The sequence below is a fragment of the Dermacentor variabilis genome, chromosome 7 (assembly GCF_050947875.1).
Source record: "Dermacentor variabilis isolate Ectoservices chromosome 7, ASM5094787v1, whole genome shotgun sequence".
NCBI classification, from domain to species: Eukaryota; Metazoa; Arthropoda; class Arachnida; order Ixodida; family Ixodidae; genus Dermacentor; species Dermacentor variabilis.
Window position 1 is genome coordinate 161,259,417 of NC_134574.1, and position 26,462 is coordinate 161,285,878.

A 26,462-nucleotide genomic window follows, 5' to 3' on the forward strand; every position below is an offset into this window, starting at 1 on the left:
TTCCAGACTTCCGATTTTTGGCACATGCCCGATAAGTCGGATGTTCGCGGACCCACCACGTACCCCATGGAGTCAATATATAAGAACGTCTGAAATTTCAGACGCGAGAACCCTTCGCCGTGTGTTTTCCGGACATTTTACCGTGACCGCAAGTTTGAAACGGCATTAATTAAAGCCACCACCGCCGCCATTTTGATTATCTCGCCGCCTCAACGGGCACTCACAAGTGGATCCGCTGGCAGCCTTAGCCACCACTGCGGCAACGCTAGGCCTAGTTGCTTCGACGTTCGATATTAAGTTTCTTGCCGTTTGGCGCCGTTTTCTCATTGAAAGAATTCGCCGCTGTCAGCAATGGCACCGACTCCGCCTTCGTAATCTTCGCGATTGGCTTCGAAACTCGGAAAGCACGGCGCGTTGCATAATGCTGATTCCCTTAAATCAGCTTCGCCTCTATACGACCGTGTACGCGGTGAAGCTTAAGCGTTGGAAGGGGCTTTCGTCACGAGTCACGAGGGCTTTCGGACGTTTTTGCGGCCCCTAGGAAGTGCGAAAAATTGTACGATGATTGGCCAACTGACCAAGAGGATCCTTAAATGGTCATTGGGGGCGAACGCTTGGCGGAAGGAGGACGAAAACGGAAAGGACCGACGCATTGAGGAGAAGGAAGTGTGCCGCCGCTTCTTTGAAGGAGCTTGAGCTGAAAAGAGTGTTGGCTGACACTGAGGCTCTGTGCTCGGGCTGAGAGTGTGCCATGTCTGTTGAGGTTGACTTTCCAGCTGCTGAGAAAATCTCACTTGTAACAAAGTTCGAGCCTCATACCAATGAGCTTGCTATCAGCTGATAGAAAAAACTATTTAAATATGTTCGACTCAATTTGCAAGGAGCTTTACTTTTTTTAAAGATATTCTCGGTGAATTTTATTAACCACTCCCTTCTACTTTTTTTAAATAAAATAAACACTGCACCTTACTATTCAAACCGGATTAAGTCGTTTTTCTATTTTTTAACATGCTTGCTAGGGAGTGACAACATCGGTCGCCATGGTGTCAACCCGTCTTGACAGGAAATAAAGTTCTGTGTCACTCGGGGAATTTCGCAAAGGCAGTCGGCGAAAACCTGGAAAACTGATTGAATTTGGAAATGTCAACTTGGTAGACACCCTGGTGGTGCCACACTGGATGTCGAATTCCGCCATCTTGTCGGCTCTTATTGCCTCAGAGGGAGAGAGGCCAACTTGGCAAAATTCGTCGAATATACGCCATCCTTTTGGCATCCAAAACCAGAACTTCCCCGGTCGTTTGCTGCCGCCGACTGCGCACACATCTGGTAGAAGTTGCGCCGAATGTCACGATAACACCTCTGACACAAACTACGGGAGCCATCTGGCTGTAGTATGTAGTGTCCCGATAGTCGGCGTGCCCCAAATGCAGGACTGAGCGAACGGGGCGAAGAGATTGTGCGCGGTCGTCTCGAAAACGATCGTTTCATCCCGTCTCCAAGCTGACGTCAATCGCCTCGTCGCTCGCTGTTTCCCGACCACTGGACGGAAAGCATCTTCCGCATCTGGAGAGCCCGGCGGCAGCTGTCGTCTCTCTCTCTCTCTCTCTCATTTCCATTTATGTCTGGGGGGCATCACTGTCGGCTCCAGCGATTCATTGTCGATTCATCAGATCGCGGGAGCGTCGCCAAAATGACCTGCCCATCTTCGCTTCTGGTGGAGTTTTTCTCGTTTCTTTCTCCCACAGTGTTCTAATTCTTTTCGATATTACATTATCTCTCTCTTTCCATTCCCCCCCTCCCCCATCTCATCTGTATTGCTGTTATGACGCTTTACTGTATGGTTGTCTTCTCTGCGGAGATTGGATGTCATGTTGGGAAGCGGCTATGCCAGGGGCTTATTCTGCGAATGGGCCTTTATTATTTTTCCATTTACGACGGGCTCCCTCGACCTCTTGTAGTGAATTAAAATCCACTGATGTCCTGCAGGTTCTTCTTTTTTTTTTTATTGAAACTGTGCGAGCTCTCGAGAAACATCTTTTTAGCCCCGAGAGGGGATTTGCTAGCGCTTCTGGTGATCTATGAAGCGGCTCGGCTTGAAGGTTGTACTTGTGAGTGGTTTTGTTTGTTTTCCCTGTACATTAGTTCGTTTTGTCAGGTCGAGCGGAATTTATATGTTTCGTGTATGTCCCAATACGTGTACAGCTCAGATTAAATATTTAAAAAAAAAAGGTGGGGGAGCAGTTCGTTCTCTGTCTCGTTGTAAGCCAGGATTTAGAACGGGGTTGTGTGTTTTTCTAACTGTTGCGGGGAAAGGGCGCCAGAGATTATAGTTACCGGCTGGTACAGTAGGCGCTAGATTTACTTTTTTGTTCTGGGTGCCACTTTCATGTTTCTGCTTTCCAAAACAGAGATAGGGGAACACGGGTGGAAGGGAGGAGGGGGTATTTCTGCAGTAACCTCGTTATTTGCGGGCTCAGTTCCTGCCCTGCTGCTTCATATAAATGGAGCATCTGTGTCTGTCTAAAAAGATCAATTCTAAAATTATGGGGACAACGTTTGTCAAGCTGTCTTTTCCATGGGCCACATAAGCGCGCTTTCCTTTTTAGTTTAGCGTTTGTCCTTTCGACAATTGAACTGCGTAATATGGTTATTTTTATCTGCAAGTGTGCTCTTGAGGGAGAACTGCGATTCCATTGTTTCGAAACGGATGTGCACGATTCCAGCTCTTCGCCAGTAAAGAGCTACGGCTTTGTCATTAAACATTTGCCATCCTGGGGAATCGGCCAGTCGGCTCAGCTCAACGCCGTGACGCGATCGGATAAACACCGGATCGCGCGTGTCCGGCGAGGAGGAGATAGCGCTAAGGCGTGAGATAGAAAAGAAAACAAAAACGCGTGAATCGGGCAGAACCTAACCAAAACACGGCTTCTGCTGCCCCCTCGTGGTGATCGGAAGTGAGGAGTGTGTTGATCCGAAGACGAGCGGCTTTTCTTGCCGCCTGTGTGTGTCGGTCACTGGAAGCTAGCTCCCCGGGAAATCTGCGCAGTCCGCTTGCCTTCACAAAATCCGGCTGCCCGGCGACTGATTAGAAATTCCTTGCGCGTGTGTCGTTCCACACTGGCTCCCCGTCACGTCTCCTCATCGAGTTCGCCGTTGTACCCGCACTTTCGTCGCCGATACACGCTGGCCCGTGAACCGTTGTCCTTGCCTTTGTTTCTTCGAACCTCGTAATTCTGCTATCGTCTGGGTGACATACCAGCTCGACCTTCCTTATACGTGGCATTATACGCTTTCGACACTTTCAGGTTAGGACACCCAACAGCTCGCTTGGCTCTGTCGTAGCGTTGCCCTATCATTCACTTAGTTTATTACAAGCGCTGTTCTGCATACCGTGGCAAGCGAGCGACAAGGGTGCTCCACATTCGCGAAGGTTTCGCCAGGCTTCAGAGCACCCGCTCCGTGCCCACGTTTCCTCCGCGCGCGATTACTGTACATTTTTTTGGGACACCCGAATGGCCGCTAGGTTTCGTCGAGCTTTCTACCCGGGCCTGTGCTCGGAGTGCCGTCCGGCCATTTGCCACACGAGCTCCTCGAGCACTCCGCAGTGTCGGAGCTCGGAACACCCCCCGCCCCTCCCCTTCTCGTTCCCCCGTTGGATGGCGGCGACGTTGCGTGAAGCGAGCCAGCATCTCCTCCCGGATGGCGTAATGGGAACGCCCTCCTTCTCTGCTGGTGTCGCATTCGGGGCGTGTCCTAGCCGCTCTTTTCCTTCACTTTCTCCACACTTTGTTTCTTTGTATCGTAACGCGCTCTTCAGCCGTGGCCCAGTGGGCGGCCCTTCCTGTTCACCTTTGTTTCACGTCGATCTTCGGCGCGAATGTTTGCGCTGGAATAATTGAGCGGCGGACAGCTTAGCGACGGCACGAAACCGAAAGAAGAGGTACCGGCCGGCACGCTTCGTGTTTACTCGGCACTTAAAAAGGCGCGCCGCCTTCGTCCACCCCGGCAGAAATGGGCCGGAGCACTTCGCAGCCAAGAGAAACATTCCGTGCACTGGGAGAGTGAGCGAGTGTTGCTGTTTGCCTCTAACCTGGATGCAAAAAAAAAACAAAAAAAAAATCGAACGATTGACTTCTTCGCTCACGTGCTCTTACGCCGTCGCCCCGCCGTGTCGTACGTTTGTCGCCCATGCAAATGGGGTCTCTGCTTTTCGAGTGACGGCTTGTCTGTTCCTGCTTATCGGATTCCTGTCGCGGCGTGTTTCCTTCCCGAATGGTCCTCCCCCTCGCCAATGAAGCAATATGTATGCAGGGCGGACGAAAGACGAGGCATGCCTCGATTGCGAAAATGGCGGCTGGCACGCGACATTGTTTTCCGATCGCTCGTAGTCGCCGCGCCTCGTGGTACTTCTTTTCCGCATGCCTTTCTTTATCTGCTTCTTGCGCGTCCCCGTCTCCCCTCGTCCGGGGCTGTCCGAGCTGCGCCCGCACTCCGAGCAAAGCGGCTCGCGAACAATTCCTCTTTTCGCGGCGCTGTCCGCTATACGGTAACTCCGGCGGACAGCCCTAGCTTCGTCCCGCCGTCGTCCTCATTCGCTAATTCGATTCAGAAGACACGGAAATGTGCGCCTTGGTGGAAGTGGCCACGAGGAGGAGAATGCGGCTATCAGCCTGAACTGAAATGGTCGATGGACCCCGCGGCGGAATGTATCATTTGCGTCGTCTGCCAGTCGTGGCCATGAACTGCCGCGCCTCTCCACTTCGTATTGTTTCGAAGGCCCGTGGCCTAATCTTTCGTCTTGCTCTGCCGTGTTCGTACTTAGGAGATACAGACTGACCAGCCTGTGTGCAGATATTAAGAATTGTTCATCAGGTTTCGTACTAGGCAGATTGATTTGCCCTGCCTTTTTGCGATTACCGACTTCGCAGCTTTAAAACCGATTCGTTCCTTTTCGCGGTAAACCTCCGGCAAACGTGTTAGCTCTTTCCTCTTCCTTTTCGTCAGCTTTCAGTCGGTCAGCCGTGTACGTAATTAACGCCGCGTCGTCGTGAATAATTAACTCCGGAAAGTTAGCGCTCAACCTTTCATTGATCGAGCGGGCCTGCCGCGCCTCTCTAAATTCATAAACGCTCGAAATCGCGGCCGCTTCAAGTTTTTTTATTTTTGCAAAAGCAGCTTCGTTTTTTAGTGCATTCTAGCCATCATCATGTATTCGCGATGTGTTTACGCTCCTTGTACGCTTTCGTTTTATGGTTTGAAGAAAGGCAGCAGTGGTGAGCTGCCAGCGATTGGCGCGTGAAAAGAACCCGCGTCACGATGTTCCTTTTCCTTATTCTCCTTTATTTTTCTTTGCTTAAGGTTCTGCGTATTTTTCTCCGAAGCTCCTGACAGCTGAAATGCACAGAGATGGGCCCTACTTGCAGAACAGAGTGGAGAAATGGGAAAGTATGCACAGGCGAGAGCAAATGTGTAAGACCAGGACATCAGCAAATAAGAAAAAGAAAATGAAATTTCTAGCGTTGGCTTGCAACGTGAAATTGTCTTTGATGCGTGACGTTGGTCCAACAGGCGCAAGTAGGCTGCAACACTTATTTCAACCTTCATGCCTACAAGCTGCGAAAAAGAAAAAACCATTTCGTGGCACTTGAGGTGGTCGACACTTTTGCTTTTGATTACAGGCGGAGACGAAATATGGGACCGGCGAGCGCGCCGTCGCAAATTGCATTATTGCGCCTTTTTAGAAAGCAAGCTCTTTCTGTCGACAAATGAAATTTGGCATGCACGTCCTTTTGTGCTTGTGTACCAGCCTGCTGTCAGAATGGCGATGATTGCAGACGACAACGCTAATAAGAACGGTATCTACTGCGGCAATACACTGCACACTTCGCCGGCCGAAAAAGACTGCACTTCCCTAGCGATTGCACGGAGTGCGAGGTAGTTGCTTGTCGAACAATGTAGCTATATTCATTTTGCACCTAAAAATTATGAGTGGCTCTGCTATCGCAAACACCAGAGACCAGTGGAGATGGGGGGAGGGGGGTAGAAGGCCCGTAAAGTAGCGCCAAATACGCACAGATGACTCGACCGCCGGCAACGTCTCCCTACGGCGTCCGCGATTCGCGTGGCCAACGCCGTAGTGGACGCCGCGGTTGTTTCCACTCTGTACGGAGCAGCTGGCGAGGAGGACAGCAGACTTCGAAGAACGCCCCTCCTCCCTCGCCTGACCCCCCTGTCTCGCGCACCACAGGAGAGGGCACGCATCTGGGCTGCGTTCCTCGCTCGCCGCGTCGCTGCGCGATGCTATTTCTTTTTATACTCTGCTTTCACTCTCACAGCTCTCTGTCCCCCCAGCTCGGCGGAGCTGCGGACGCAATGAGAAACCCAGCGAAGTTCTAACAGCTCCACTGCAATAAATAGATGTAATCGGAAGACGCGCCTTCGTTTATTGCTTCCAACTGGCCTCAGTGGTACGGGTAATAGACAGTTTTATTTTGGCGTACGCTATAATATAGCGGGTGGTTACTGCGCAGAGCGCTAAACGAGTGTATAGCGCACGCACGCTATTTCTCAAATTTATCGTTACCGTCGTTGCGTGGTTTGTGTAGTTTGCGGGAGACATGGTGGCGGTCCCGGCTGCCCGATTTGGCGTTGCTTTTGTAAAATTCTCTTCGTTCGTAGCAGATGACTGTGTAAACGGCTTTCACTTAGTCTCAGGCCGCTTTGACGGCAGAGTATTGTGGATAACCTTGTGGAGTTTTCGAGGGCTTCTTGTTTCGAACGAGTCGAAACCTAACGAAAGAAACAATCTAAAACAATTGAGATGTCAGGGCCACCTATCGCTGCTGTCTGGAGGTAGCCCTAACGACGGCACATGGCTTCTGATCCGAAGATACCGCAAGGCAACTAATACCCGTGTCACACGGGCGTTTGGAAGGCCTTCCAACCGATAGTCAGCTGACTCAAAGGTCAAGTTCGAGCTGCTGCACGGGCGGTTTCGACGGCCGCCGAGTCAGTCTATCGAGTCAACGGAGCACCTTACAACTCTATCGAAATCTCGATGGCCTTTGAGCAACGGAAACGGAAACAGCGCGAACATGCTCTCTCGTTCACAGTGGGCTCCAACTCACGGTTAGAAAGAACAAATCAAATCAAAATGCTCTAAAAACACTATATATGAGTGTTATCAATTATTCAATAAAGTATTTTTGCCACTTGATATGCGCGAACTACACACACACTCGACAACAGCGACGTACAGCGACGCGAACGTTGCCGCAGTTTCGCTACTCAACAACTTAAAAACTAAACATACATGTAAGGCAATGTATAAACAATTGTTTTAATGTATTAATAAACATAAAAGAAATTATAGTGCTTTTAAGTGGTTTTGATGTTGTTCAACTTTTTGTGACATGAAAACGAAAATAAAGATACGCAACGCCACACAATTTGGCGAGAAACGCCGGAACCACTCAACGGCCTTTCAAAAGTGCCGTGTAGCAGCGCGACAACTCCTTTGAGTCGATAGAGTTCTGGCGTTTCGAAGGCCGTCGACTGGAAGGCCTTCCAAATGTGCCCGTGTGACACGGGTATAAAACTAACCAACGTGCACTGCTTAGCGTACGCTGGTGCGTCCACGGGGATGGCTTTGCCGCGCGGCGTGTTTGCTGTACAGCGAAGCGTGCTTTGACGGAGGGCTGTGCGTCGTGCAGTGAAGCTCGCCGCTGCGCCAGACTGCACTTCACTGCACGCTGTTTTTTCTGTACAATGCTTTTCCTGTAAAGCGAGTTTACAGTTGTGTAGTTTGTGAATGTGATGGCTTGGTAGCATACATGCAAATCATCACGTTACAAGCACAGCTATCGGGATTCACGGGCTATGGGATGTCTGCACAAGCTAGTGTGGAGCTGAGCAAGTGAGTTCGACCGCACATTGAAAAAATAGAGCAAGTGCGTAAAAAGGAAGGACGCAAGGCATTGCGGATATCGAAACTGGCCAGTCATATTTCGCATGCATGCAGTAAATAAATATTGGTTGTTATTTTGTTAACTCTTTCTTGGTCTCGGTTTATCGTTACATAGATTGCCGAGCTTGCCCACGTGGCTTAGATTGTGTGTGCGTATCTTCATTTTTCTAACAAATAAGTTTGGTGTCAACTCCAGCACTCTTGTGGCCGGCTGCCTTATTACACAGAAATTCGCGTTCAGAAAACGTGTGCTGTCGTCCGGGTACAACTTTTTTTTCGAAGTGGACGAAGTGTTTTGCGCTCATTCTTGAAATATGGAGTAAATGGTGAAAATTAGCTCTGTAGCGTCGAACAAAAACCATAGACGTATGTTCCGCACAACTTCTTCCCAGTCACCGAACGAATTGTCTAGATTGATAACTGCCTGCATGCACGCGAGACCCGTCCAGTTGTGTTCGTAGTTTCGACGTCGCCAATTGTTTCCGCTACGACCGTAACGGCACGTTTGCGATCGTTACGTTCGTTAGCCGCGCGACTTCAAGAAATTTGCAAGCGACAAGTGTGCGGAGCTTTGCGAAGAGACTAGCTGCTTCAGCCATTTCTCGCTTCTCAAGACGATTGGGCAAAAGTTCGCCATTGTATTTTTTTACGCGTTGTAATCTACTTTCCTACGACTGTGTCGGCGGCTGGCTCGCTTTAAATGCCGAAAGGGAAGCGCGCCCTCCAAGTCCTCTCCCTCCTCCTTTCTCTCAGTCCTCTTTGTCAAATCGCCTCCCTCTCGAAAAGGCGAGCTCTGGTGCGGAGCGCCGAACGAAGTTCGTGCAGGGCGATGTTCCTGGCTATGTTCTCTCGGGCTTTAATTAAGACGGATGGTTCGAAGGACGAGTAAATGGGTTTCTGACGGGGTGTGGAATGAAGGGGGGAGGGGATCGGAGCGAGGGAAAGAGGAACCGCGTGTCCGAGATTGGGCGCCAGGATTGTTCGCATTCATAGGACGAGGTCTGAGCGTGCTGCGACCGCTAGCCGGGCACGCTGTCCGTGCCCGTGGAAGCCTGGATCTCTCCCCAGCATTTCTTTCTCCTCGTGTTTTAATATCCTGTTACACGCACGAGGGCCAAGCGAGGTGCGGGACACTGTGTGGCCCTCTTGTATTTGGTCGGTGGTGCCGAAAATTATAATTTAATTGAAACAAATAACGGGACCGTTGTTGGCAAAATAAAGTTTTAGAAACTGCAAATCCAACGCACACGTTTGAATCTGTGAACAAAGATTTCGTGAAGCGGCTAATTATATGGTAATAAGACACCGCCTTCTACACCACGTTCTGCAGCGCAGCGCGTGCGGGCCTGCTTGGCAAATGCCCTTCTTCTTTCTCTTCTACTTCTTTTCTTTTTTACGTGCCACGAGGGAACGGCAGCCGGTCACCGGCAGAACTGTAAATAGCGGGGCATGGTCGTGGTCAGCACAATTGGTGGGGCCACGTACCAACGCTCATGATTCGCTTAAAATCTCTGGAAAAAAAAAATATTTCACACTTACTGCTCTCGTTCAGATTTCCTAGAAATATTGCATTTTGGGATCTACGTCGAGTTGCGGCTTGCCCCGTATATCGAAAAACGGCGAGAGCAGGCAGCAGCGCAAGTTTTTATTGTCCAGTCTCGCCGGCAGCTTGCATGCCTACAAGCGAAACTTTTTTTTTTTTTTTTTAAACAGGCAAGTAAGTATGTCAAGTGTTAAGTTGAACGACGTAGACTGCCAAATGCGATTTTTCTGCGAAATAGAACGAGAACAGTGCTGCGTTAAGCACAGAAACTTTTCTTCATTTCAAGCTATTTTAAGCGCTGTATGCACGTTCCTATACAAGCCGATCCGTTGAGTAATGTCCCTTCTGTGAGCTGTTGGTCGAGACAGCCGCAGTGGCAACCAGTGTCTGCAAAGTCCTGGAAAGGTTGACAAATACACGAGCTTCGCTTTAAAAAGCATAGTCTCCGTGCGATGGCGACGACGACGTTTCCTGATCGCACATACTTTTTAACCTGGCCTGTTTGCCTTCGTTGCGCTGGCCTGGCGCGGGCTAACGGGACCCAAAACGAGACCTTGCCATCCGCGCGTTTTGCCCCGCCACGGTAGGCGGAAAATTGGCGCCGATGTGCGTGCAGCGCAAGTATATTGCCTCCTTGGGGAGAATTGGCCCTGGAGCCGGCCCAAAGTTTTCCCGACGCTTTATTGAGACAAAGTGCCGCATGTTAATTTCCACGACGTCCGGGGCTCGAGGTGGGTTGCGTGCCGACGGCTCCCCCGTAGTGGTGGTTGGCCATCGTCTGCTCTCGCCTTGCTCGCTCGTCTGTCACCATTATCGTCCGCGGAACGACGGTGTAAAGTCTTTTCACGCGCGCACTGGGCCACCTGCAATGCGCTCTCTCGGCGGCTACGTTCTAACTGCTTTAGGTACGCAATTTCGCGCTTTCGATCAACGTCGTACAGCCATATGAGTTTCGTGCCAAAGCTGCTTGGGTTTATCTGGGCGCTGCGATCCTTCTACTACTATGGAAATGAGGCTTTGTCCGTGGAATTGTCTGATTTTTTTTTTTATTGGTGGTGTTTATTATTTATTTAAATGTGCCTTACACAGCCCCCTAGAGGCAGCATGTACGGGGGGCAGAGTACACTCAAAAGCTTGTAGCATACAATAATTAGAATACATATGTGAATACACATGCAGAAAATACAAGGTAAGAAATGCGCTAATATGCGGTAACATAGTATTACAATACGTGCAAGGAACAAAGCGAACGCTTTTGAACGCGACAGCTCGTGAAATACTAAAATAATTAGGCTATATCAGAACAGTATTTAACGCATAGTTGCACATTAATAACGAGAAAAGCGACGACAAACATACGTTAGGCTATGTAGAGTTGGAAAGTGCGTTGTTAGAAGAGGCCGGAAATTTTCGTGGTCGCTCTCATGAGCGATGGCGTTGGGAAGGTCGTTCCAAAGGCGAATGGCTCTTGGAAGAGCGGAGTAGTTAAATAGATTAGTCTTTCCGTAGATGAGCATGACATTGAACCGATTGTACAACCGTTGTGACCTGTAATGAGAAGTTTCAAGACGTAGAACTAACTGATGGCGCTGTATTAGGGACGCATTTTTGAAACAATGATGGCAGGCCTATATCACGACGATCATGCCAAGGGCTGTATTGAGAGGCCGAGTTCAATTTGTGTTAGACTATTGCTATAGTCATAACAACGTGAAATAAAACGTGCAGTCCTATTCTGAATAGATTCGAGTTTTCTTTTTTTTTTTTTTCTCGATCAAATATTTCTGATGGCAAGACCAGGCGGATGCAGCGTATTCAAGCCGAGGTTGGATCGTATGTTAGGCAAGCTAGTTTACGGATATCTTCAATAGAATTACGCTTTAATCATTCAAAATTTCCAAAGCACTCTCTTACGTACACGCAGCGAGGTAAATTAGGCCGTGCCTAGAAGGAACACCGTGGATGCCGACCTTTCCAGTTGCGTCGTAGCTTTCGAGGCGTTCGCGAGTTCGCCGGCAGTTCGTGCTGCGGAAGTGTTTCGCGCCATCTTCTCGTTCTCGGCGCCCATGTTGCCGCCCTCGCCGCCGCTGGATAAAGCGGCGCATTACCGGCGTTGCGTTGGTCGGTCGGTTGGTTCGTCGTTCGGCTGGCCGGTAAGCCTGCTGAAATATGGCCGTGCCGTGCCGCACTTTGTCTGTTAACGAGGGGGAAAAAAAAAAAAAGCGGCGATGGCCGAGGACGAAGGCTCTCCGGGATGGGGCGGTTGCCTGCGAGACTTAGCGCGACGTCAAGCTTGATGAACGCGCCTATAATACGTTGAATCCTGCTCTGGCGTGCGGGGCGGTACCTCTTCCGAGCATGCCGGTGGACGAGAGGGGAGGGTCTTTAGCGCCCTGCACTTTGACACCCTCGCCGTAACGACGACCTGTCACCTAGATGGCTTCGAGCTCGTGCGCCGCTTTCCGCGGCCCAGGCCACGGTGGCCCGAGCGGCAACCCTGCCGACGGGGCGATCTGGCGGCGTCGCAAATAACGAGCCCGCCGAGGGAAGACGGCACACCGGTGCGTGTTCGGCTCCTCTGAGCGGCTGGTTCGGCTTGCCGGTATTTTTCAACTACGCCGCACTACGTGATGGCGGTGCCAATTTTTTAATTAGTATTGAGATTTTGCTCTTCTCGTTCAACTGCCGAGCAGTTCCCCTTTCACTGGCTATGGGACCTTGTTTTATTATATCGCGCGTAGCTACCGTGTTGTATGCGTGTTTAAAGAATTCCGGTGTCAATGGCGCATCCAGTTTGACAGTGTTCGTCAGCGTGGGTCGCCATTAGTTTGAGGATTCACGCTCTCTACGGAGAGAGATACAGAGATCGTTCGGGAGCAGTGAGCTCGGGGCGGCCACTCTGCGCCTCGAAAGCGTCCGCCGCGCTCCGTCCTCTCGGCGCGTCACGCAACGACGACGCCCTCGACCCTTCGCTTTCGCCGACCCCGCGATGTCCTCTGGCACGCCGGAAAGTCGCGCGCGCGCGCGGTGGGGGACGCGCCCACGGTCCGACCAGCGTCGCTGTTGTTGCTGTCGCTGCCGGGCGCTCGATGGTCCCGTGTCACGGAACGCGCGAGACCCCGTGTTGCTCTGTCGGGCCGTGGCGTGACCCGAGCTCTTTGCGGTTGCTGTCACGCGAAGATTATCACTGGCCGAGGCGCCTCCCATCCTTCCTGCGGGCCACCCATCGTCTTTAGGCACGCGCATAAACACCATTCTTTCTGTTGTCCACCCCCCCCCCCCCCTCCTTCTGCTTTTGTCCCCAAGGGCGGTGAAGCCAACATTGCAGTACAGCAGCAGATTGTTGTCCACCCACTAAATTTGGCTTGTTAAAGGAACCCCGTCATCTCGTTCGAATACTGCAGACAGTTGTGGTGCGTGAGGGTGCAAAGTATTGAGAAACACCCGAAGGTCCAAATACCTTTCCCCGCGCTGTTCTCTAAGAAGCTGCTGGGACAGCAAGTGAGCGGCATCACGCACCTGCCGCCAACAGAGGCGCGCACAGCTGCCTCTGCGAATGAATCGCACAGCGTGAAAAAAAAAAAAAAAGTGGTAGTTGCAGGGTTGGTGACTGAAGGGTTGGCGGTGAACCTTCAGCTCTTAATAGGGAGGAGGTAGGTAGGTCTTGCAGCCACTGTTAAAAGCAACTAGAAAAAGCCTCCATGTGGAGGGAGGTCAATGGCTACCTTGACTGAGGTCACCTGCCTTGCATGATGAAAGAAGCGCTCTTTCTCACTGGTTCAGATTGTTAAATGTTTATTCTCTCTCTCACTTCTGTCTCGCTACTACTAAACTCTTTCTAAAGCTTATTGCGGTAGAACACTCCCTCAACGACCTTTCGCAAATATTATGCTGTAACTTAAATTTCCACTGGGGCCTGGTGAAGGGGCCCTCCAAGCTCTTCCAAGCACAGAAGCTTGCTTCTGTAATAAAGCCCAGTATTATTGCATATTATGGTGTAAGAGCATAAGAAAGCATTGTTGAATAAAATTTATTGCCAGGAACTAAGGAGATTTGAGCTGGTGAACACATAAGTCAACTAGCTGAAATGGTTCCCTGATCTGCTTTTGAAACTCCACAAAGAGTTCTTATGTTCCCGCAAACACAGCAACGTTGAATTCTGCATGTTATAATGCTGCTCTAGGTAATCACTCTTCACTGTCTTCCACACAACTTTCACTTTCAGACAGAACAAATTACATAGCTTTCATTAGGCAGGGGGAGAAAAAAAAACAACCTTAAATTGAGTATCACGGCAACCCCCGCCTGTGAACGAGTTGGGACTTGGTTGTCTTTGCAGTGGCTGTAAAGATGATGATAGTGAGTCTCTTAATACGAATGTTAATCGGAAGCAGGCTCTCACCTTTCTCACCTTGTCTATTTTTGCAGCCTACAAGACTGAACGTCTACAAGAATGACAACGATAGCTGGGACTACACTAACCCCAACCTTGGTGAGTGCTGGCAGTTTCTCTCACCAGTGATTCCTTAATTATTCATCGTTCAATTACTTGTAGTGAAATGCAACTACAACTAAGTAGCTATGTGCAGTCATGGGCAAAGGAATCCCTATTTTCTGCAGGGCTGTACATTGCAAATGAATGCAAAATTTCGAGCAAAATCTTGGATAAACTTTTTTGCCCTCATTGATTTGTTCATGGCTGGACAGCAGCCTTGGTTTTCTTGGTCCTTCAAATAAGCTCCATCAATGCTAGTTGCACTTTTTGCCTGCATTGTTGATGTTTGTCTGGCCTATAAAAATTAATTGTTGCACTGGTTTGGGCAGTAGCACCTTTATTTGTCGAGATTGTGGTGCTTGTTGGAAATAGATTTTTGTTGTTGCAGTAAAGTATAAACAAGGGCTAAGTGTTAAATTTCTAGAGAGCATTTGTTTTTGTGGAAGCTGTAAGCTGTGCAACGCCAGAGTGAGGTCTAAAACGAAGCAACCAAAAATTTTCAGCCAGCGGTGTGTCCGTTGTCAGTGCTCACAGCTTGGGTACAGCACAGTACAAGGATGTGCATGCCTCTCTTGTATTCTTTCTCGTGGTACGAAGAGACTTTGGTCCCAGTACTGCTTGCTTGCTTTGGTTTTAGCTTGGTGCTAATGTGCTGCATTAATGCCGCAAGTGTTACATGCACAATGCCACGTGCGGCTTCTGAGATAATCACTTGTAAAATTATTTCTTTTATCTGGCATGTTGCCCATATTTTGTGATGTGTTTGTGTGCTCAGCAGTGCCAGTCTTCTTCTGCTTACTTGAAAGTGATGCTTTGCTTGGAGTGAAGTGCTGGAGCTTGCACAGTTTATCTGATAGTCCCCCACAGTGTGCCAAAAAATGTGGGACGCGGGCAGGGAGGGGTGAAAATGTTTCATTAATATCAGTTGTGTGCACGATCAAACAATGCAGCAACATTTTGGAATTGAGGAAGCTTGATTTCTTCATGTAGTTGAAGGTTGTAGGTTGTGCATGTTTTCCAGCAACTCACTTCAGTGTTTGTGCCAACTGGTTTTTCACATTGTCACTCGTGCAGACTCACTTTGTGGCTGTGCACACCGAAACATGTTTCACATGTTGCGAACACTGTGACAACAAGCGATGAGCTTATACATGGAAAATAAAAAGACGACATACTTTACAAACACTGCGTGGTAGCGTCTGCTTACTTAGCTCTTTTTTTTTTTCTTTAACTCACTGCCGAGCGGGCTGCCTGCACTGGCCTTCCCGCTGCTGTTTTGTTTTTGCTTTGCTTACAAAAATGGGGACTCCCATGCCTTCCTGTCCAATGTGAGAACATTGCACCACAGAGGCTCTTGGCGACCGCAGAACATGTCGGCACACGTGTCGTGGATGTCGCGTCGTGATGGAGACGTGAGAGAAGCCAACCTTCCACCCACCCCCACTTACTCTCGGTTCCCATTGTAGCAAAGGCAGCAGACTCAGGTGACACTTGCCCACAGACCACCGCTCTTTCTCTCTCGATCCAAGACGAAGACCGAGGCAGGAACTCGCTGCCCCGCCGAGCCGAGAGGCCTATCTTTCCCACCTTGACACGTGCGAGAAGAGGTCGGAAAAGGGGCAATGCGGGCACGCGCGTGTGACACCAGTGATGAAATGTTCACAGAGCTACTGCCCCTTTTCCCCCCAGGCACATGAGTGAGATCCCCCCCCACGAAACGATCCCACCACCACTATAAAAAAAACTTGCTTTTGCCACCACAACAGAACAGAGAACAACAGAACAACTGGATACGAAGAGAACACGGCATAGAGAAAAGAAAGAGGGGGCTTGGAGATTGCTGCCACGATGATGCTCTCACCATCACCAACCATAACCACCACCACCACCACCACCAACCACACGACCATTGAACTCCCGAGCCGCAATCGACCACCACCACCACCCCTTGCACCCTGCCTGGCTTGCCGAGGGGCAGAGTGGCTCTAACCGGATGTGCACGTCTGTGTGTGTCCCCCCTCCCCCCCATCCAGGAGGCTGGCGCCCCCTGGTGGTGTCTTCTTGACTCCCTCTGTGGTGGTGCGGTGGGGTTCAGCAGCCGACAAGCCGCAGGCACCGGATGAAGTCTCTAGCCTCTCTCTCCCTTCTCTGATGAAATCTCACCCGGGCGGACAGTGCCATCTTCGCAGCAGCGGCGCCCTCTCTGGCCTCGCCCCAACAGGCGGCAAGCCTAGCCCAACTGGAGCCGGCCTCAGCTTGGTTTGTGGTTTGACCCTGGCGTTCACTTTGTGCCAGTGTTTTGGGTCTGGACACCACTTGCAAAGCTCTCCAGGGTGCTGCCAACCTCTGTGCATGGTAAACAGACTGCACATTTTGTTGCAACTGTTGCATTTCTTTTCATAACTTTGCTGATCTCGCACATTGAAATGCTAAGTCAGGTTTCCAAGCAGTGCTGGTAAGTAAAATTGTGGCAATCTGTACAGTTTGAGGTGACTGCCAGCATGTCTTGATCTTGCGAGCATGGGGCTGAAAGTGGATGCCGCTAGGGGGGGTGTAAACGTGCCTGTATCAATCCCTGCCCTTCTACATTTGTCCTCAATGTCATTTCGGTGGTGGATACAGGCTGATGGATTGTCCTTACTACACCTGATGCCTTGATCACAGTGCACCATGGTCCGCTGTGGCACAGATCACACATGTCGGAATTTACTGGCACTGCTTGAGCGTGCATATTGAGCGTGGAAGGTGTTGGCACATTGTACACTGAGCTAAAACCAAAGCACTTGGTAAAGTCAAAATGTGGTTTCACTCACATTGCTGGCTTGGATGTTTTTTTTTTTTTTCCCGGAACACACCTGTCTGCCTTCTGTATAGTTCATTTGCATGTGTACTGACAGCAACTTTTTTCTCTTCTCTTTTTCACCCACAATACAGGTGTAAATAACTCAGTTTTCACAATAGCCTAACTGTCACAACTGCTTTGTGAAAAGAATTTTCTCACTACCAATTATGTTTGTCCCATGCACATTATCATAGATTTTTGAATAGAATTAAACATTTGAGAAGCTGATGTCAGTATTACTGTGTACGAAGAAAGGAAAAAAAATAGCTGGAAAGATGGAGCATACACACTATAGAGACACCAGCTGTCCGTGCATGTATTTGGAGCAATCTCTTAAAACTCTCCTCTCTTCTAGGCCTACATTCGCAAAGCTTTTGTATAAATGCTGCTCACAATTGGCCAATTATGCTGCAATCTTCTAGTTACAAACTTTCTAATTATGAATAGAATATTGCACCATTCAACTCTGTCTTCTAATCAAATATTCACTATTTGCAAATTCAAATACTTTCGAAATAGTTCTTGAATATTTAAAAGTGCAGCTAAAGTGTGAGAAATGAAGCGCAGCCATAGTGAATATAAAAAGTAGAGCAAACTACCATTCATGCACACCAATCAGCCCCCAGTATGCAAATGTACTGCTTATCTGCTCCTAATGCTCCATTTGTGCTTTATGGTAAGCAACGCTTCATGATGTGCAGTGCAATGACAGAAAAATTTAATAAACATTGTGTATATACAAAGATATGAAGATTATTTTTAATTAATGCTGAAAACAGGTCATTATTCAAAAACTGATGAGTGAAGCATGCCACCTGGCTTACACTTGAGTGGCCAAGCAATTAGTGTTAAAAGCTTCATTGATCTGGAGCAACCATAGTTGCAATCATGGGATTTGCAACAGCAGAAAAACCGAGCCATCTAGAGGTGTTGCATAGCATCTTAAAAATGTTTTGTGAATATCATTTTTAAAACATAGTGGCAACTGTACTTTCATGTACTGGTGTCCTCGTCGTGCAAGCCTATGAAGGCAGGCAGCTCTTATTTAGCTTACAATCTAGTACTTATTCACTGACAAAGTAACTGTTCATTACTAGATACTTCCAAAATTCCTATTTCCATTTGGTGTAGACATTTTAATACAGTAACACCAAGGCTTTTCACTTTTGCATGATGCTGTGGCCTAAGTAGCTTTCAGTCTTTGTGAAAGTCGCCCATTTGGCAATTAGAAATATCAAGCCTACATGTCTAGCTTAACATGACGGCTACAGACTTTCTCAGTGTTTGATAAAAGCTGTTTTAGAACCCACAGCCCATTTTAAACATTGTTGTCAAGGCTAATAAACCACATTGTTGGAAAGCAAGCGTGGGTTTAATTCTAATAATGGAAATATAATTAGCTGTTAAGCAGATGAGAGGCCAGTATCAACAACCCAAATGGCTGCTCTAGTTAAACTGCTGGCCTGTTCGTGCTCAGATTTTGTGCCTAAGTGAAATGCTTGCCTGTTTAATGCAGAATACTATAGCAATGGTGGCGGGGAAAAGATGCAGATTTGGTCCTGGCACTGTCTTAGAGAAACTATTCCTAATTCTTTCTTGGCTGTGTTATTGCATGAAGTGCAGGAGACGTCACTGCAGTTGTGTGTAAATCTGTCTTTATTCAACATTGCACCTGAACATGGTTTTTCAATCAAGAAGAAAAGTGCTAGAAAATGTTATCTGTGTGCAAAATAAGAGTGGAAATTATTGAGAGTTTCAGGTAGGAGAGCTGTTTGTATTAAGCTCCACTACCAGTTGCAAAAGTATTTTTGTGTACTTTTAGTACCAAACATGATGAGGTAGATACAAAGAAGCGTCAAGTGTGCCTTAACTTCCAGCTGATTTTGTTCAGAAAATAGTATATTCTTAAATAGTACTCCACAATTTTTTGCACAACTCATGTTGACAGATCAAATTAAGTGCACATGCATGCAAAGCATGCAGAAAAGATCAACTGAACCAGGTCAAGAAAATGAGGGAAGTCATTTTTCCAGTAATATCGTTCAGAAGTTAGGGTGAATGCTTGCCATTTGTTTCTACCTTCTTTCCAATTCGTTGGCGGGACAATTTATATCACAGTAGTTAGCTCATAGTTCCAAGCTACTCAACGTAAAAATGCTACATTAGGCACAAAGCAGAAAGTACCAGTAGGATGATATCTTGCAAATAATCCACCAAAAGCTGAACTGTTATTTCACAGGTGTAAATTCCGTGTACCAAAGTTTTGTGTACTACAGTGAAACATCCATAGAATAGAATAGTTTGATTGGTCATGCTCTTCTTCTTTAACCCTTTCAGGGTCGATTTTTTTCACCATATGTGACTGCCCAGGGTCGATTTTTCTTGCAAAAATTTACCACAATTTTTCTAGGGTAACCGTAAAGTGAGAAAAAAAATATCTTGCTTTGGTATATATCTACTGTTTATTCATAAATAACAACAATAAAAAAGGAAATAATCTTATAAGAATTAAAATTTTGATGCATTGTTATTCACATAGTTAAAGGCTTAGAAAATGCACACATCAGAATATATGGCAAGTCTACGTCCATTGCATAATTGAACTGCATAGGTGAGCGCACTCAAGAAAGCTGTATGGTTGTGTGCCCGTCAAAAATGCAAAACTTGTGATAAACTTCCACTAATTTTCATCTTATCGCCAAACAGAGGCAATTAGTTTTCGTTAGTCTCCAAAAACAGAAAACGAAACGCATGCACTGCGGTATCCTTCGTATGCGCATCCCTGTGAGCAATAAACGAGCGAGTAACCGGCGGTCGTTCCACGTATCGTGCCATTCCAGTGTGTTGATTCCGGTTCTCCGGTTCCTCTGACGAGGCACGCGAGGACCTCGTCTTCTCCAGCTCTAGCTTGAGCTTTAACGCCTCTACCTCAAGCATCAATTCGCGGGTGCGATCCGATTCGTTCACAATGTCAGCTTCCATCGCATTTCTATCTTAACCGTCATCTCCCAGAATGTGCATGAACGCAAGTGCATTCAGTGAAAAAAAAACCTCGAGAGAGCACAAAACGAGCCTCACCTTGTCGTGATGTGCAGCCCGGTGCTGCTGTAAGCTGCGTCAGTCTTGTCTCCGAGGCTCGTCGTGATGAAGCCCTTCGGTGCTCCAAATGCTCCACCAGACCACCTCTGCCGTTGCCTCACTCAGTCACATCGACATTTCCTGGTGCAAAACACCACAGCACCTCTTTTGTCGCTCAATGAAGTTCTTCGGCTCTGCCCTCGTTCATTTACGTGCAGCAGCTCTCGTTCCACACAGCTCCTGGTCGCCCTTGGAGCAATTAGTAACGAGATAGCTATTAGTTTTGCGAGCGCAGGAAACCGAAACTGTCCGTGTAACATAACCCAAACTAACCGCTGCCCGCCCGCCTGCGCCCTAATGCGCGATCGGTGGGAGTGCACACTACACAACATAGAACACCCAGACACGAACATAACGAGGGAGCAATGGGAGGCACTGCTGTCCAGCTCGGCCCTCGACGACCAGCTCAAGCTGATTAAGAGAGCTGAGAAGATGGCAAGAGCCAGCGGAGCCCTGGACTAAGGGCCCCGACCATTAGCGGTTTTTCTGATTATTCTTTTAATAAAGTTTATCTATCTATCTATCGGTAGTATATCGACGCGCTGGAGCAAACAAACTAGCTCTAAAACAAACCATGCAACGAAAACCGAGAGAGGGAGGTGCGAGAAGAAAATTCAGTGTATTCCCACATAGTGGCAGCACATGCCAGGAGAGAAAAAGTTTGGAATTTGGCATGTTTTTTAAACGTACAGACGGCACCATATATTTACGCCATTGACCCTGAAAGGGCTAAGTGCAGCATCCAATATGGTATCTGTTATGCCACAGCAAATTCTTGTGGTTGGCTCAAATTCTGTTTTTCGGTAGCAAAAATGTCTGTACACATCGTGTGTTGTAGTGGCACGTAACGGTACTTGTCAAAGCTTTTCCGTCTGAAGTCTGTTGCCAAGCCCTAATGCAAGGTCCATAAATTGCTTATGACTCTCAGCAGGTTCAGGAGCTATGAAATTTATCCTATCCATATTCAGCAACTTCAAAATGTGTGGTGGTGGTGGTCAAAACATCTTTATTTCGAAAATGAAATACTGGCCTCCGAGCTTATGTCAGTCTTGCATCTCCTATGTCGGGGAGTCCAGGCCAGAATCCATGATTGAGGAGAGGAGTGTAATAAATAGGGGGCCATGAATCAACGCCCTGAGGCCATCCGGATGAGTAGGTGATAGCAAAATATTTGGCAAGGATTTTAGCTTTTCTTCAAGCCAGGAATTTTGGCATAGTCTGCTAATATTGTGTCAACTATAGCAGGGCACCATCACCGCTTGCAACGTCAAATTGAACACATCAGGCTAGACTGCTAGTGTTACCTCCAGCAGTTTGCGCTACTAAGCTTGAGGTCGCAGGATCAAATCCCGGCTGTGATGGCCGCATCTTGATGGAGAGGAATGCAAAAACACCTGTGTGCCGTGCATTGGGTGCACATTGAAGAACCTCGGGTATTTGAAATTGATCCGGCGTCCCCCAGCTACAGCATGCTTCATAATTATATCATGCCTTCTCCATCAATAACATTCATTGTCTGTCTGTCTGACCTGCAGCAGTGGCTTGACAGTATTTCTAATGAGGTTGTGTGTTCAGTGCCTGTACTCTGTGCCCTCATTCTCATTGGAACAGACTGCAAAAACCATCATGTATTTCTGTTCAGGGGCACATTAAGGAACCGTAGGCAATCAGATAATCTGTCAGTGCCAGTACCTGCAGAACACGCATTCTGCTGGTACTGATGCTGTGGAGATTTGGCTTGTCCTCTGTGCTATCGAAAGATTGGTGCTCACTCAACTATTGATATTATTGATAGTACTATGGCAGCTTTGTGTTACAAAGGGGTACACACCATTGGTGCACTTTCGACTGCTGTTCATTGTAAGTCGTGAATGATGACCACATGCCTGGCTTATTTCTGCCCAGGCAAGAGTGGAAGTGAGCGCCCAGCACTTCTTGGGGAGCCTCGTGGCTTTGGAAACTACAGTAAGTGTGCGAAGTTTCGACTAGCACCCTGCCCCCCGGCGTATTGATTAAACGACAGTACAGAAAGCAAAAAAGATGTGCTCTGTGTTTAGCAACTTGCTTGATGCATGACAGTTGTTAACGCTTTCTTTGCAATGCTGCTAATGCCATCAGCCTTAGTGTCTTAATTTCTTGAGCAGCCTAATATAATGAATGCTTTAATATCAGTGCAGTGAGTGACACTTGTTCAAAGGATTTTTTACCACCGTAATGTGCGGCCTCTGTACTCTCTTTAGCTGTTGGACCTTTTCGCAATATTTTTCGCCTTACTTTGGCATCAGTTTCCTGTTGTCTCATATGCTGTGTGCTAATGGGGTTTGTAGTGTGTTGAGAATGTTTTCGAATACAGTTCAACCTTATTATAATGATGCCAATACTGCATTAGATCCAACATTGATTATAAGCATGTATTTGTTGCAAATTGATATTGGCAAGAATCATTCTAAATTTAGTATTTGATAATGTTACATCCATTCTTGTTACCCAGGACGACACGACTTTAAGCTAATTGGTGATCTTCAGAAATAAGCATGTTCTGAATGGAATTAACACAAAGAAGACACATAACAAGCACTGTGTAGTGTTCGTCTTCTTCATGGTGTCCTTTTCGTGCACAACATGTTTATTCTCGTGCTTCTTATACCAAAGTGCAGCTATACAGTGTGTTTCAGCAAACACTTTCAACATGTTTTAAAGGTTGCCTTTGGCAGATAGCTCAATTCTAGTTTATGAGCCGGTCCACTCAAAGTGACGGGCACTACTTGCACAAGAAAATGAAATGCAAAATTGAGTAATAACAAGAATTCACTAATTAACGCTCTAGCTAATTATCTTATGACCCATATTGAAATTGACAAATTCTAGCAGTGGACTTCGCAAGGTGGATCCACATGGAACGAATTCGCAGGACGACGCCAGTTTCGAGATGTAAATTCTCGAACTTTGCAGAGAAATGCATTGGCGTGCCAGTTACTTGCATGCTTCAGTACATGAAATGATGTTTTGTTAACAAATCAACTGGAACCTAATTAGTTAGTTTTTATTAATTAGTCGATTTTGCATCTAAATTTTTTTTGCAAGTATCGTCTGCCGCTTCGAGTAGACCAGCTCACGAACTAAAATTGTGATACAGTATCTGCCACAGGCAGGTTCAAAGATTTTTGAAAGTGTCCGCTGAAACATCCTGTATTTTGCTCCTGAAATGTAAACCCTCGTATTGCAGATAGTTTGTGACGACAGTTAATAAACAGCTGGGCAATCCTCACGGTTACCCTGTTTGAAGTGTCTTGGATTTGTGTGACTTTTTGTCTTTTACCTATCCTTTTCTTTATTTATTTATTTGTTTATTTTATTCTTTTTAATACTGCTTTTTACTGTGATACTGGTTGTTACTGCCACCTTGGAAGATGTTATTGTGGAAAAGAGGCCAGGTACTTTTATGGAGTGCATTGTTTTCACCTTTTTTTTTTATAAACTGTTTGGGTGCAGAAGACAGCAGCACTGAGCCAGAGTATCAGCACTATCACGAAGGTATAGCAATATTTTGTTTATTTCTGTTTGTTTTGCAAAGGCCATATTTTTGTACTGCTTTGATGTTTGCCCTTTTGCTACATAATTGACACGTAAAGTGGCACCTTGCTCCCACTGCCAAGATGATAGAAATTCAAGACTATTACGTTGCCTGTTGCATCAAGAATTTGGCATTGCCTCAGAATATGACCTTGTGTGATAAGTTCTGTTTAGTTAACGTCATGTGCACTGGTTTGTTTGTAAACGTGTTGCTGAGCACAGGCCATTCCTTTTCCCTGCATGCAACTCAGGAGACGGCAGGGGCCCTGCCTCCGGTCCCGGCTATGGCCCCGACCGTGGCGACTATGACTATGGTCCAAGGGGAGGCCAGTACAACAGCCCAGGCGGTGGCTACAATGACGGCTACGGAGGACCCCCCAACGGCCCCCCGCAGGACCGTTATGGCGGCCCACCTCACGATGGGCGAGTTCCTTTTTGATTTTTGTCACACGGCATGGCATGCCCTTCCGGTCGTAAAAGTTATTCTTCAGTGCATGTGATGTTATCTCATTTACTAGCAACAGGACCATTCTGAGTTTGCAGAAAATTGGCATCGTTTAACAGTAGCCTCCTTTGGTTCATAATAGCTTCATGCAGGGGGCTCTTCATGTCAGAACCAATAGTTTAGATTTGCTCACAAGTAATTTCCAGCCCTCACCTTGTGGGCCAAAGTAGGATGACCCATACTTTTTCCTAAAAAAATTACTGGATGGAACTCTGGACTCTATTGTCTACGGAAGCTGCAAATTGGTGTTTCAGCCAGACTCCCAGGAATGATGGTTAGTGCATGTATGTTCCTAAGCTCCTTCTGGCTTCTAATGGCTTTGTGACTTTGTAAAATGGTCAGTTTCAACAAAATATTGTTACACTGCAATTATTCGCATTGATGATATGCATTTGGAGAGAACTGATTGCTTTGCTGTGTTCAGTGTCCTTCAAAATTTGAAGATATACAAAGCACTAACGTCACCAGAACATCATGAAGCCAAAAGCACGAATATTAGACAAATCCATATTACTAGCCATCACCCCTATGGCAGCACCAGTGGTCCCTCTACGAAATCACCGTAATATGTATATAGAAGAACCGGTAAAGATAAATTTGTGCAACACTCATCAATAATGACTGTCAATGTAAGCGAGTAGCCAAATGCTTCAATAAGCTATTTGCTTTATTAAAAGAACGGTGTGCTTGATGACATATATTTATGGTAGCGAGGTTATTTAGGTAAAATTTGTTGTTTCATTGAATACCGTATTTACTCGAATCTAGGCCGACCCCCTAAAGTCCGAAGCCAAGAAATAAATATATTACCTCGAATGTAGGCCGAACAGAAAAAGCGAGGAGAGCGTTCACAAAATGCAAGCAGCATTTATTGAATCTGAACGTGCAGAGCTCATTCAATGTCGTCATCGCTGCTAGACTCGTCGCTGTGTTCCTTGTCACTATTACCTTCAAACAGTGCACTTTCTTCAGTACCGTCAAGCGCATTAGATGTGCTGCACTTTTTAAAGGCGCGCACGATACGCGCACAAGTACCTGGGATGTTGTCCCACGCCCGCCAGCTGCGATAGCAATACACATTTGATACGGCCCGTTGCCGTTAGCATGTGGTCTTCGTCAGTCAACCAATCCGTGTAATATTTCCGCAGACGATCCTTGAAAGGTTTGTTGATGCAGACATCAAGTGGGCGCAACTGGCCCGTCTTGCCGCCCGATATGACAGCGAGGTCCGTGTTCGCTTGGGCGAGCGTAGCCTTCACGTTGTCGGTCAAGTACCCACGGTAAGAGTCGACGACAAAGAGCGAGTTCTTTCTCAAAAGGGCTCCTGGACGCTGTCGCCACACAATCTTAACCCACTTTTCCACCATCGCGCCTCTCATCCACCCATTCTCATTTGCCTGCACAATGACATTTCTTGGGAAAGTTTCTCGAGCAGGCAGTGTCTTCCTTTTATCACATAGTCGAACCCGGCTATATCGAACTCTAAAAAAAAGTGCCTATCAGTTCGATATAGCATAATTCGATATAAACCTGCTAAATAATTGGATGTCATAAAAGCACATACCATTTATAAAATCACTTTATTGATGGAATTGGCTTAATTTAGCATGAAATAGTCCTGCATTTTCTTCTGCTTGGGCAATTTCGCTGCCTTTGACGCAGGCACTTCTCCACATTGTCTAAGGAGTCGGAGCAGCTGAGGCCGCCACCGTCTGCATTCGCACAGAAGCACCGGACTAGTGCAAGCGCACCAATCACTTCGGAGGACGTGGGCAAACGACCGTCATTGCTTTCCTCATTGTGCCCAATTTCACTTGTGCTCGGTACGATGTCGGCAATGCAGTCTTCGTTTTTAGGTTCTGCCGTGGTCACGACGCCATCATTTTGCACTCACGAACTCGTTCACCGTTGTTTCGCCAACAGCTTCCGGAAATTCTGACAGCTCACTCCAAAGTTTTCCAAGACCGGCAACGGCTTCGTTGCATTCATGAGAATTTAAAGTCATCACCGAGCACGCGGAAGCTGGCACAGCTGACGCAATTTCGGATGAACCACTCGTACACGGCCGTGCGTATGCGTCGGGCGCCACGAGCACCGGGTCGTGAGTTTGGCCACTTTAGCCCTACTCTCGCCCTTATTCTTCAAGATCGTGCTGAGAGTGCTCCTTGGAATCCTGCACGCTGCGGAAACATCCGACTTGTCACCACGCTCGACCCGATCTATGATTTCGAGCTTCACGATGAAAGGCGAATTCTGCCGCTTCATCACGGCAACAATGCAGGAGAAGGCCCATAAGACGCACACACAATAAACCAGAAAAGCAGCAAGACAACTCGCACTTTCGCCATCTTGCACGAAGAGGGCACAGGAGCCTCTGATTGGCTGTCTGAGCAAGCGCTG

The 26,462-nt window shown here is 47.5% G+C and overlaps 1 protein-coding gene across 4 annotated transcripts in view; it reads left to right on the plus strand.

The window, feature by feature from the left end:
- The window catches only part of sm (heterogeneous nuclear ribonucleoprotein L), a 171,494-nt gene that overhangs the window by 130,637 nt on the left and 14,395 nt on the right, over positions 1–26,462 (plus strand). For 2 of the 4 annotated variants that reach the window (XM_075699938.1, XM_075699939.1), the window contains exons 6-9: positions 13,938–14,001; positions 21,890–21,949; positions 23,477–23,518; positions 23,809–23,980. In XM_075699938.1, the coding sequence (XP_075556053.1) occupies positions 13,938–14,001; positions 21,890–21,949; positions 23,477–23,518; positions 23,809–23,980 (338 nt within the window). Of the gene's footprint in view, positions 1–13,937; positions 14,002–21,889; positions 21,950–23,476; positions 23,519–23,799; positions 23,981–26,462 lie in introns of all 4 variants that reach the window. The other 2 variants (XM_075699940.1, XM_075699941.1) reach the window with 2 other exon arrangements.